We start from the raw sequence: 13,676 nt of genomic DNA, 5'->3' as shown, positions 1-13,676 counted from the left end.
TGATCAGAGATCCTGGCTTTTTGACGTCTTACCCTACAAGTCCCTTTGCGTAAGCCACTGCCCCGCTAAGAGACAGGACTCTGCCCCCAAGATTCTATAGCTCTACCCTCCCTGCAGGAATTTCTGATGGGTTTCTTTAGCTCAAAAAAAGTGTAGTTCCTAATTTTATCCATGGAAAACGAAGGAGTTATAAAGGGGTGCGGCTGGTCACCCACCAGCCCCTACTACTTAACTAACTCATTGGTAAAGCGACAACCTCACTAGGAGCCTCAGTTTAACTATCTGTGAAATGGAAAGACAATTAAAAAAAACTCCCTGGACACTATCATTGTGAGGATTAACTGAGAGAACATAAATTGATTGCCCAGAACATTAATAATTAAGGTCTCCCATCCCAATGCTTGCATTTCTCATTGTTTCAGACTGAGGAAACTGTGGCCCAGAGAGACAAAATGATTGGCTTATACAGCAGTTACACAGCAGTAAGACCCAAAAATAAAACCCAGTCTTCTGTCCTCCAAACGACAGCTGTTTAAGAAAGGAGAGACAGGAAGGACCTTCTTGTTACCCAAGATTCTTAATTTGTGTTCACCAACTTAGTCTGGGGACAGGTTTTGGAGGGGTCCATGAATTGCATAGGAAAAAGAATTATATCTTTATTTTTCACTCTCCTCTGGCTGAGATTTAGCATTTTTTCAGTAAAGAATGTAACTGACCACAGTAGTAGCACATGTGACTCTGTCACCAATAGAAATCACAGGGATATTTCATATCGCATTATAGATGTTGTAGATCCCTTGAAATATCATGTAATCTCATCTCTATTTTAAAATGATGATAGTCATTAGACCCTTCATTGTATCTTATGATTTAATGAATTAATGAGGTGCACATATATTACTATAGCACATGCTTGCTTTTTCCATATTTTAATAACAAGATTTCAATATAATCACTTGCGTTTGTAACCTAAAGTATTTTATTTTATGCATTTAAAAGATATTGTTTCCTGAGGAAAGGTCTATGGGCTCCATGAGATCATCAAACAGGTCTGCAGCATAAAAAGTGTTAGGAATACTTTCTTACACAGAGAGAGAATTGGTGGTTATGGGGGTGGGGGGAGGGGTGGAAGACTGGATTTTTGAAAGATGGGAAAGGGGCTGGGTGAATGGGTGGAAAAGGTGAAGAAACTCAGAAGGACAAATTGCTTGTTATAGAACAGTCACAGGAATGTACAGTGTAGGGAATATAGTTAAGAATATTGTAATAACTATGTATGATGTCAGATGGGTACAAGATTTATCAGGGTGATCACTTAGTTATAATGTCCAAACACTGGGTTATACACCTGAAACTAATATAATATTGTATGTCAAATATGATTGAAAAGTAAAAAATTATTTGAAAAAAGTAAAAAAATACATTCAAGGTTAAAAAAGATACTTGTCTTAAACTCTGGGCTCTGGGAAAACAAAGACCTGGTCTGTCATGTTTCTTTGTTATATCCTTATCACCCAGTTCAGTATCAGGCTCACAGTAGATGCTCAATAAATGTTTACCGTATGAATAATAAGATTCCTCCCTAACCATCCTACACACCCCCAACTGAAGGAGCCAGTGCTGGCCCTTTTGGTGACCTAAGAAAGAGAGATATTCATGAATCTAGTTTTCATTCAATTTTGCCAATCTTTGGTTCACAGAAGTGAGTGGCATTTTAAAGGTCTGGCCCCAGGAGATCCTGGGAACTTCAGCCCCAGGAGCAGGGCCCTCTGCTGCAGGGGAATGGGGTGAGCTGTGAAAGACACAAAGGCAATTAACTTCAACATGGGAACAGGCCCTGGGGTGCGTTGGGTTTACAACCCCTCCTTCTTCTCCTGGTCTTCCTCCTATTTTCTGTTCAGGGTCCCAGCAAATGGGGCCTGTAGTTTGGACTGTAGTTTGGAGTTTGGACATGACCTTAAAGACCTTCTAGAACAGACCATTCCTTTTGGAGGCCCAGACTGGGCAGAACCTGAAGCCACACCATACTCTGAGGTGTGAGGACACAGGGAACAAGATATCACTTTAGGCAAAGAACATCTTCTCCCATGCCTCAGGCAGGACATGAACAGCCTAGCTAACTATTGCATATTAGGATCCCGTACTTAGTTCTGAACAGTGTCCCTGAAGCCAGAGGCCCTCTCTGACAGTGTGGGTGAAGAGGAGCCTCAAATAGAGGATGAAGAGCTGGGGATTTGATTAGGAAGACTGAGAGGAACCAGGGAAGAGCGTGATGAAGACCAAGCTTCAGGAATCTACTTTAAGGCTGGACTCCATCTTGGGAATTTAGGCAGGTTGCTTCTCCTGGACTGATTCCCAAGCATGATTAGCCTAAGTTTTCAGATGGGAAAATTGAGGCCCTCTAGAAGGGGCCAGGGAGTCATGTTGTGAGGCACAGCAGATTGAAGCAAGGATACCGAGTCTGTCTGTCTCTCACACTGGCTGGCATCCTCTTGCCAGGATGACCTCTTCCCAGCCCACTCCAGGCCTTTGTCCCTGCTGCTCTGTCCTCCCTTACACTTCACCATGTGCTCATTGGGACTGGCTCCAGATATTGCACATAGTAGTCTCTTCCCTATGCACAGAATGCCTTGACTCAGGATCCTGCATTCTCAGCTCTGGCCCTGAGGCCAGATGTTCCCATTTCTGGGCCACAGTCTCCTCTACCCACTTCTGACAGTGCAGTCCCAGGTAAGAACAAGAGGCATCCAAACCTCCACACTCTTCCCAAAACATTTATCAGAATCATGGTGTATGTCCAAGATCTGGTATTCCAACCATTTCAGAGAGGAGGCCCAGAGAGGAAGGAGCTTTGACAAAGGATCCACAGCAACCTTGTAGTCATCCCTGGCTTCTTGCAATCCTTCTTTTTTCATATCTAAAGCCTGTCAGCTTCTACTGCTCCTGTTCCTGCTTGTGCGCTCATCTCGTGGCAGCCGAGGAGACTTTCGCACTTGCCAAGGCCGATGAAAAGCCCAAGGGAGTCAAGACTGGGAATAACTATCATTAATTTGAAGATGGTGGGGTAGGATGGTTCTGTGGTGCAGTTTAAGATTGAGGCATAAACCACATAGTAAACTAATGAAAGCCTATTGTGAACTACAGGGTTTGTGAATGAGGCAGATCAGATTCCAATTTGACAGGCAGCCAATCAATGAAACAGACACACCTGCACAATTGGAAATGGAGTATGAAAATAAAATTGATGCATTCTGGCAGCAGCAGACAGGAGGTAGCTACCAAAAAGAGAACCCACTACTTTACTCCAGAACTTTGTTCCTCCAGACCAAGAAGACATTCTTAATTAGAAAACCACAATTTTGTTTCACCACATCCTGACTACTACAGCATACTTTTCTCTATTCTTTTGCTTTCCCCTTCCCCATTCCTTTCTTGTACATAAAGTAACTGATGTATATGTGCAAGAATTTGCATTTTTAATTACAACAAATGGCCAATGGTATATTGTTTATTTTTCACATTTTTAATCAGTTTACCTATTCACACAAAAGTTTAATTTCCTTTGAGAGCTAGAAAACCAATTGTATGTTTTGATCAACATCAAATGGAGATAGGATGGGGATAAATACTAGTTCAGTGAAAATACCCACTTTCTCCATTAGTGGAATGCACATTCAGCCCTTATCTTTATATTCCAGCAAGTTATTTTGCTCTCTCTGTTTTTAACAAAAAAGAACAACATAAGCCCTGGCTGGTGTGGCTCAGTGGATTGAGCACCGGCCTGTGAACCAAAAGGTTGCAGGTTCAATTCCCAGTCAGGGCACATGCCTGGGTTGAGGCCCAGGTCCCCAGTTGGGGGTGCACGAGAGGCAACCACACATTGATGTTTCTCTCCCTCTTTTTCTCCCTCCCTTCCCCCCTGTCTAAAAATAAGTAAATAAAATCTTTAAAGAAAAAAGAAAAATACAAAATTCTTGCATGCTTTGTTCAATTGGAGAGTTTTAATGGTTTTTTTTTAATCTATCATTGTAAAACCAAGGACAAATTTATAATATTTTGTACATAACTGTCACATGTAGGGCAATCTATCTTTAAGTAGGAATACATTACTCTAAAAGAAATGAATCCTAGACAGTTTTCCCTTTATGTCCAGTGTCTTGTTGTTTAATAAACATCTTGTTTAAGATGGAAAAAATAAAGCCCGTCAATTCCAGTATCTTAAAAGCTCTCATAGAACAGACACATTTCTAGTGTGGAACAATTCTAATTCATTTCTGTAAATACTTTGCCCTTGAGGAGATGAAGAACATAACTCTCCACTGCCTAAGCATGAGCTACACTTAGTACACAGGTGGCAAATGCAAGGCCCGTGGGCCGAGTCCAGCTCTCCACCTTGTTTTATCTACCGGGTACCTTGTTTCTACCTGGTGACAGTGCCAAGCTCTTGCTTAACTGTTAAGGAGTAGTTACATTTATACAGTCCTAAAATTACGTTCGGCCCTTTGATGGCAACCACAAGGCTGACCTGGCCCCCCGTGAAAATGAATTTGACACCGTTGACTTAGTGGCTTCCTTCCAAAGTTTGATAGGAGGCAGAGGAGTAATTTTACAGTGGAGAAACCTGACATACATGCCCTCAGCCAGGAGAGCAAGGTTAATATTAACACTGATAAGGTATATTGATAGCTATGCCTTAACTATGTGAATGCAATGGGAATAGGACTGTATTTCTGTGGTCTTCCTTCCTCAACCCATAACCCCACTCTAATCATGAGAAAAACATCACACAAATCCCAATTGAGGAAAATTCTACAAAATACCTGACCAGTACTCCTCAAATGTTGATGACTCCAGGTCATCATAAACAAAGAAAATCTGAGAAACTCTCACAGCCAAGAGGAGCCTAGGGAGACATGATGACTAAATGTAATGTGGTATCCTGGATGGCACTCTGGAATAGACAAAGGAAATTAAGTGAAAACTAATAAAGTATGAATAAAGTATGGACTTTAGTTAACTGTACAGTATTAACACTGGTTCACTACTTGTGACAGATGTACCATACTAATGAAAGATGTTAATACTAGGGGAAACTGGCTGTAAAGTATATGGGAACTCTCTATTATCTTTGCAATAATTCTATATATTAAAAACTTCTAAAATTAAGGAAAAAGTTAAAAAGCCTCCTATATACATCCCCATCATGCCACTCTCAACCTGAGGTGGAGCTTTGCTCACTCTCTTCTCCAATCCTTTCTTCTGGCAGCCAGCAGAGGGCATTCTCTAAAACACAAATCTGAATCCCCCCAGCAAAGGAAGGGCATTGGATGGAGAGTTCTGTAAGTATATTGCAGAAGACCAACCCAGATGGCTACATAAGTTGTCATTACGATACAGAAAGAATCTGGGAGGTATTTCTGGTGTCCCTTGAAATAAAGTTACTGTATCCAATATTTAAAACATCTCAGCCTTTCCCAGGTCTCCCAGATAATGTCTGCCTTTCAGACTCTCAACTCCCGAACCCCACCCCCCCTCACACAGCTACATAGTAATTTCCCTTTGCTTTGCCCTTATCTCTATGCAAACTCCTCTGCCTGACCCATCTTTTCTTGTCTTCTCTCCCTGGCCCAGCTCCAGGGACCCTGAACCCCTGCCCTAAAAGGAGAGAGCACTCCTGCAATACTAGATCGTGATGTCCCAACTGACATGATTTCTTCCTGCTACATGCGAATGAGAAAAATGGATTCCTCTGGCTCTCCCCTCCACCACCCAACTCACACTAGGTCTGAGGAAAGGTTTGACGCACGATAAATTAAAAGATGAATCACTGAATAAATGGATGTTACAAGGCACGAAGCGTCTCTGTGCGCCTGCGCGAGAGAAGGCGTGGGAAGCTGTTTGCTACCTGGCTGAGTCTACTGCGGGCCCAACGGGAGAGGGAGGGGCTTCCTCAACCTCGCCCTGCCATTGGCCAGAATGGTCCGCAATGGCCTGACGCCACACCTCTGCGGCCCTGCCGAGCGCGACTCCAGCCAGCCAAATCCATCCCCAACTGACTCTTTATCAACTACCATCTTGCAGGCTAGTGCTTTGAAGAGCGGGGTACCTGAGGGCTTGTAGCAAGGGAGACTGACTGCTGGGGACAGCGCACTTGGCGGAACAAAAGACTCAAAGCAGCACTTTGAATTTGCTCTGAATTTTATTGGGATTACCAGGGTTCACAGGGAATGAGGCAGGGCTTCTGGGGGAGGGGGATAGGAACACCGCAATGGCAAAGCGGCCTTGCATAGACACCGATGCGGGCTAGCGGGCATAGCGGGGAAAAGGTGAGGGAAAGAGACTTGGGACAACAGGGTGGCAGCAGAGCCCCCAAGGCCACAGCAGCCTGCCCCACTTCAAGATCAAGGGTGTCCACTCCATACAGCACGAGGAGGGGAACAGAGGGGCCCTGACCAAGGCATCACAATAAATACATAGCAGCACACAGAAGCCTGCGAGGGAGGGCCAAAGGAAAGGGGAAATCCCCCTCCCCCTGCTCCCCAAAAGAACTCTGCAATTACTAAACCATAAAAATAAACTTCGAACCCGTGTACGAAGTTGGTCACCCCCCAGAAGTGCAATGTGGGGCTTCAAGGCCCTAGCTGAAGGGGAGGACAAATGGGAGAGAGGGAGAGGAATACAGAGGCAGCCCCTACAATGGCAAGGGTGGGATGTTTGTTTATCCGATTTTGCCTCTCTTCACGGGGTCCACCCAAGCGTTTTGGACCTGAAGGACTTCCTCCATGTCAGAGTCTTCCCACTCTTCTTCGATTCCTTCCTCCTCCTCACTTTCTCCCTCGTCATGGCTGTCCTCACCTCCTGGCAGCACAGGGCAGAGAGGGGGGACCAGAAAATGTAAGAGAGTGGTTAGATGGGTATTGGTGGGGAAGGATCATTCCCCAAGCACCTCTGCTTGGAACAAGCAACCATGGATAGATGGGGGGCTCAGGAAGAATAGGATGAGTTCTTTGCCTCTATCCAAACAAAGTTCCTATATCTCTTAAAGTAGCCTTTTCTCCCACTGTATGCATCAAATGTGTCTTTTCCTGAGCTGTGACCTCAGCTGAATAAACCTATTCATGTGGAGTCAGCTCCTTCTCCATAGTGTGACGGAAACAGGCCCCAGTCTGTCTTCTTCAGCCCAATTCCCCACCCCCACTCCCATCCTAGGGCTAGGCAGCTAACTCTGCCTCTCCTCCAACAGAAGTGTCATCTGGTGGGAGGGTATGGGGCCAGCAATTTCCTCAATTTCCCCAGTCAACCTGAAAATGTCTAGATTGGGTCTACTCACTCATTCAATGCCTCCTTCCTCAGTCCCCTGCCCCTGCCCTCAATGGAAGTTTTTGACTGCATGGTCAAAACCCACAGGAGTGGTTGTTCTTCCCTCAGAGGCCCGCCTTATGTCCGACAAGCCCTTCCACTCTGTGTTTCTCCCTGCATCCCATCAATCTCAGCACCGTGCCATTCCCCATCCCAGGAAATGGCACCTCCTTTCACCAGTCATCCAGGCCAGAACCAAACCTGAGAGTCACCTTAAATACCATCTTTTCCTTCAAACATAGCACTTCCCAAAACACATTTTCTGGTGAGCAGTAGCTTCTGTGGTCAAGAAGCTTAAAAAATATTGGGTTCCACAAAGTTTAAATAGGTTTCTTACAGTGGGACTACTCAGAGCCTTTAAGGTGCTAATGTACAGGTGACTACATGAAGATATTACTATATGTAGTATCTCCCCAACATATTTGGTCACTAAACCTTTTTGTGTAAAGCAGCTTTCAGAACTGGTGAAGGGTTCTCAGAAGACAATTTGAGAAACTGTGCCCAACATACCACACATTTTCACCCTTCCATGTTCATGTGATCCCTTCCACCAAGAATGCCCCATAATACTCCTTAAGACGAATGCAGCCTCCAATTCAAATGCCACTTCCTTTCTCTAGTTTTCCCCTTCCTCGTTAAGGTAGAATTAACTGTTCCCTCCTCTGGGATCACAAAGCATAATGTCCATTTCAGCCTCAGCTCCCCAAACAGAACTGGGAATTGCCAGAAGGCCAGGGTTGGGTACAAAGTGTACTGAATTGCAATGTGTTTGCTACTTTCCATGTACCCACCCCCGCCCCCATATGTGAACCAGTCCTCAGTTTTCGACCTACACTCTCCTATCTCTTCCTTCTTCTTTGTCTTTTGCTGTTACCCATCACCTACAAATGAAATGTTTCTTTGATCTTGTTACATTTGTGAGTTAAATGTTCCCTGGCCTTTGTTTTAAAAGTTGTACAGAATGCTTTTTCATTTTCTCCACCAGGGCAGATTGTGCTCATGTCTTGATTCCCTGACACTGGCCAGCTTTTCTCTGAGAAAAGAAAAAGGAGGGAAGACAAGAGAGGGATCTAGCTCACCTTCCTCACTACCCTCCTCTTCTTCCTCCATTGATGACTCTTCTTCGAAGAAGGTCTCTATCTCATTATCATATTCATACAGGTAGCTGCTGTTAACTTGATCCTTCTCAGACTCTTCAGTGTCATTCACATAATCATAAACGTCTCTGTCGTCATCATCACTGCCTTCATTGTCACCTTCATTGCCGTCATCATCACTGCCTTCACTGTCACCTTCATTGCCATCATTATCTTCATCATCACTGGCCTCGTTGTCTCCATCATTGTCACTATCACTGCTGCCCAGGTTGTTGCTGTAGCTGCCACCCTGTGGGTTCTCATCATCACCGTCAGTGTTCTCATTGTTGTCATCAGGATTTTTGTAATCAATGGCAATCTCATTGTTGTCAGTGGTCTCACTGTGGTCTGGGATCTCGCTGTCACAGAGGCTCTCGCTATCACAGAGGCTCTCGTTGATGTCAGTTATCTCGTTGTCAGTGGTCTCGAAGCAGTCAGTGGTCTCCATGAAATCAGATATCTTGATGTCATGAATGGTCTCATTGTCAGTGATAACATCACTGTCTGAGGTCTCGCCAATAATATCTTCCATTACTTGATAGTCATCAAAGTCTTCCATGATCACCACCTCATACTTGTTCCTCTTTTTACTGTGGGAAAGCCTGGGGTTGAACAGAAGTTTGGTGAGAGGTGTTGTACCCAAAACAGACTACTGAAAGGTGGTAAGTAACTGGGGAGGCAGTAGGCTACAAGGGATCCCAGGGATTAAACTAGGGTGGGGAGAGTCCCATTTCTGCCCCTGACTGTGTAATTTCAGGCCAATCACACCCCATTTCTGGGCATCATTTCCCACTTGTAAAACATATTGGACTGAGTTATCTCCAAGGTCCCTTTTGGCTTAATAAATCCTACGCGACACTAACAAATCACTTCTCAGCCTCCAACCCCCCCCATCACCTTTCTTTCTTTTCTTGCTTCTTTCTTTTGGCCCTGTAGCCACCTTCACCCATCATGTAGTAGCGTAGAGGGTTAACCCACAGGTCATTCTTGATAATCTGTTGGAAGAGAAGGGGGAAGGGAAAACAGAACTGTAAGTACAAGCCCCAGAACCTACTCCCAATTCCCCAGGCACCCAGAGGCAAGCCTAGCAAGTCCTTCTCTGGTACTACCAGGAGGGCCCACCTCAGCAATCCTGTCAGCCTCTGGGAGGCTGTGATTTGAGAACCAGCTGAAGAAGCTGTGCTTGGTGTCCTGGTTCCTGTGCTTGTGGGCCTGGGGTTCCTGGCCCCGGTGCCAACGGATTGGGGTAGAGTGAGACACCAGCCGGCCTAGAGGAAAAGGTTATGGAGAGGGGACTGGCCAAGTGTACATGGATTTGCCCTGGGAGTGCCTCTTACCCGATCGGTTGCACTGGAACTCCTTGACAATCACCATGTTTGAGAAATAGGGGTTTGTCTGGAAGTACAGCTTCATTTTGTAGCCCATGGAGATATGTCTGAGATCCTGTACCTGCTCAGGGTGGAGGGTAATGATGGAATCCTCACCTTACCATACCCCCCCCCCAATCCTCCCTCACCTCCAAGGACCAGATTCCTTGTCCAGTCTTAGTAAAAAAGAAAATCTCTTTGGCCTGACCTGCAGATTGGTCAAGTAGCGGAAAATGTCTTCATCACGTTGGTTGATCAAGATTGAAATTTTGGGGTGGTTGAGGAACTGAGGGAGGGAGCAGTTTAGGTCAAGGAGTGACTGTTCATTGAGAGAAGGAGGGAGGGAAGGCCAAGCAGAGCGGGTCAGGCAGGGCAAAACAAAAGAGAAGCTGGAGCAGAATTCCTTCTGTGTTCATTTGATATGTGTGGGGCAAGTGCATCATGGGACCCAACCTGTACTTTTATTTCCATGATGCTATATGGTGAGAGCCTGTGTTTATGCTGTCAAACCTCTGCATCAGGTGGCTCTGCCACAGTTCTTGTTTGTTGTGTGTGGGTGCTGAGGATCTATGTCCATGTGATGTGTCTCTGGATGCCAAGGGCTTGTGCTCACAAGACACTGTATGTCTGGAGGCTGAAGGTCCATGTCCAAGTAAAGCTATATCTGGTTGTTGAGGGACTATAGTCACATAATATATATTTGGGTGTTATGGGTCTTTGACCACATGATATTATGTGTCTGGATCTGAGGGTTTATGTCCAAATGACACTAGGTACTGAGGGTCTGTGATCATGTATACTTTGCATGAGGATGCCAAGGATCTGTATCTATGTAATTCTGATAGGATGTTAAACCTATGTGTTCCTAACATGTTGCATGTCTGTATGTATCCCTGAGATGAGCTGAGTAGTGACTGGGATTTTCTTACTCTCCCCTTTCCTTCATTTAACTTCTTGATCTCCGTTCCTAGGTACTCCTCTGACCCTTCAGGGGCTCCAGCAACTTTCTAGCCCCCTTTTCTCCAGCCAGGGTTGGGGTCTCCCTAGTATCTAGGTAGATACCTAGGATTTGCAGAGCCATGTGTGAGTTAAGCACCCATTCTGGGCAATTTCTCTGCTATGGTGCCCTTCCCCTCCCTCTTCACTGTCTCTGAGTCAGTTTATTTTCTGCATGCCCCTCCCCCATCCTTTCATCATCTTTGGTCCAATTTTTCTGCTGTATGCCCCTCTACTACCCTCCCCCCTTCACTGTCAATGATGCATTTTTAAACATTATATTCTTCCTCTTTCCCATCCATAGTCCAGTTTTTATGTTGTGTCCCTCCCCCTTCACCATCTCTAGTCCAGTTTCTCTGATGTTTTTCCCCCCTCCTTCCATCCCTCCTCCACCAAACCTAGTCATTCTTTCAATAGGGGCCAGCCCCCACACTTTTCACTCTGTCCCTGTTCCCACATCCCCCCTTTCTGTCATGGGCTCCTGACCCATGAGTATAGATGACAAGGATACTGCTTTGACCCAGAAGCCTGGGATATGCTGGATGATAAGGTCTCTGCGTTCCAGGAAGGGTCTCCGCATCTGAATGAACTTGCGCTTGAGACGGAGGAAGGCCTTGCCTGCCTTGATGTTTACCGCCTCCAGGTCCAGCTGAATGTTTTCCAGTGCCTGCAGGATGTACTCTATCTTCTCGGCATTTATCTCTTTGCTTTCCTTCTTCACCTTCCTGTGCTTCCTCTTCCTCCTCCTCCTCTTCCTCACACTTTCCTTTTCATTCTCCTCATCATCTTCCACTATGATGATGGTCTCTTCCTTTCCCTGTAGATCGGCTAACATCTGGTACCCCCGCCCCCCTATGCTACAGGTTTCTAGGGCCTTTTCTCCATCAAAGCTGCCGGGCTCCGAAACCTGAATGTCGATTTCCAGGCTTCCCCCAGAAACCTCCGAAGGAGAGAGTGTTTCTAGGCTCTCCGTGGGAGGGGGCGCCCCCCCATACCCAGACTCGATCTCAGGATCCCAGCAGGAACACCCAGCACCCAGGGTGAAGTATGCGCGAACTCCCCCCTCCTCCAGAATGACATAGGGCGGCGGCGGGGGAAGAGTGGGGCCCAGTCCCACCCCCCTCATGTCAGCCAGCACCTGTGCCGCCTCAGTTTCCTCCCGGAGCCTCGGGCGCTGCTCGGGTGGAGGCAGGGGCAGTCGCAGGAGTGGCGGCGGCGGCGGCACGTCGTCCTGAGGGGGCTCTGAGCTGCTCAGGCGGCGGGCCTTGGCCGGAGGCCCCTCATCCGGGCGGTCCATAGTGACCGCTCTCACACCGCAAGAGGAACCGCACTCGCCACTTCTCTCAGCCAGGTCGCTGCTGCCCGTCACACCTGAAGCGGAGCCACCGTGCTTCACGCGACTAGCTCAGCTCACAGCCTCGCTCTGGCGTCCCCTCCCACAGCGCCTGCCCAATTCCCACCGCGCCAAGCGCCCAGGCCCCGCCCCTCCCTGACGTCAGGGACCTGTATGCCTCGCCATTGGCTGTTGGCCGCAGAGGCGGCACTCACGCTCCCCAGACTACTGCTCGCTCTTCAGCAACCTGCTAGCCGACACCCCACCTCATCACTTTCCCATTGGCTCTCCTTGGCCCGCCAATCATCGGGCTGACTCCCGGGCCCCGCCCCCCGCCCCCAGCGACCACAGGGAAACTGCGGGGCAATTGGCTGTGAGAAAAGCTAAGGGGAAGAAGCTCTTCTTCCTCACCTTTCAACGTTTCATCCAATGGGAAAAGTACCAGTGGTTCTTTTTTCTTTCTTTCTTTCTTATTTTTTTATTGAATTAGAGGGTAGAGGGAGGATAAATGGGGATGGAAGGAGGCTTGGCTTGGGGTGGTGAACACACAATGCAATATACAGATAATGTATTATAGAGTTGTACCCCTGAAACCTATATAGTTTTATTAACCAATGTTGCCAGTGGTTCTTAGGACCAAAAAAAAAAAAAAAAACCCCAAAACCAAAAACAAACGCAGGCTGAGTACGACGTGTTCAAATCAAATTGGAGAGCTTAGCTGTCGTTCATCCCCCCCCTCCCCTCCCCTCCCCTCCTTCCCCTCCCCTCCTTTCCATTTCCCTTAGGCAACTACGCACTTTAAAAATCTACCCCCGCCCCTGTTTCAGTCCCCAGCTTTTCGTCCGTCAGCAAACTGATGAGGCTCCTGGGGGCTTAGGATGTTTTAAATGAGCCTGGGCTTTAGAAAACTAGGACCTTTGGTTTGGGGTCAGGTTTTGACGTGGCATTTTCCATCTCTGCAAAATGGCTCTAGAAATAATAATCACGCAAAAAAAAAAAAAGTAGCTCCCTATGCGTCATTAAAATGGTGTGATTCAGTTCATATATTAGATTTTTCTAGGACTTTCTGTCTTCATCTACTCAATATTTCTTCCCCTCCTTTCTCCTCTCCCTGTCCCCAGTCTACTGTTCTTAACTGTATTTCAAAAATTATTTTGGCCAGATGGACAGTCTCCGTGGCCATGGTGGTGGGGTTCTGGCTTGGGGTGGGATTCAAATCATGGATGTCTTCCTTACTTTATAACTCACACTCTCTCTGAGCTTCAGTTTCACCTCCTCTAGATGAAGCATTCTTAAAGAGAAGTGTAGGAAAACTGCCCATTGTAGCCTTGTTGTAGCAGAGAACTGGGGGCAACCTAGAGACCCATCACCAGGGGAATGGATAAGGAAAATGTGATATATGTGTATAAGATGGACCACTAGAATGAATTAAATCTATGTACGGCAACATGGCTGGATCTCTCAAAAACAGAATGTTGAGTGAAA

At 46.5% G+C, this 13,676-nt stretch overlaps 1 protein-coding gene and 1 pseudogene across 1 annotated transcript; one reads left to right on the top strand and one right to left on the bottom strand.

Moving 5' to 3' along the window:
- Window positions 1–2,673: 2,673 nt before the first annotated feature.
- On the top strand, window positions 2,674–3,378 carry LOC114505710 (annotated as a pseudogene).
- A 2,802-nt stretch (window positions 3,379–6,180) lies between these two features.
- Window positions 6,181–12,338, bottom strand: TSPYL2 (TSPY like 2). The gene is made up of 7 exons (XM_028522532.2): window positions 11,370–12,338; window positions 10,071–10,148; window positions 9,833–9,944; window positions 9,618–9,763; window positions 9,393–9,490; window positions 8,439–9,097; window positions 6,181–6,858 (listed from the first exon to the last, which is right to left on the bottom strand). The coding sequence occupies exons 1-7, from the start codon at window positions 12,153–12,155 to the stop codon at window positions 6,719–6,721; spliced, it is 2,019 nt and encodes a 672-aa protein (XP_028378333.1). The 5' UTR covers window positions 12,156–12,338; the 3' UTR covers window positions 6,181–6,718.
- Window positions 12,339–13,676: the final 1,338 nt, after the last annotated feature.

Source organism: Phyllostomus discolor, chromosome X (assembly GCF_004126475.2).
Source record: "Phyllostomus discolor isolate MPI-MPIP mPhyDis1 chromosome X, mPhyDis1.pri.v3, whole genome shotgun sequence".
In the NCBI taxonomy this organism is placed as follows: Eukaryota; Metazoa; Chordata; class Mammalia; order Chiroptera; family Phyllostomidae; genus Phyllostomus; species Phyllostomus discolor.
The sequence above is the reverse complement of the archived record's forward strand: the minus strand, read 5'-3'. Positions and strand labels throughout refer to the sequence as shown.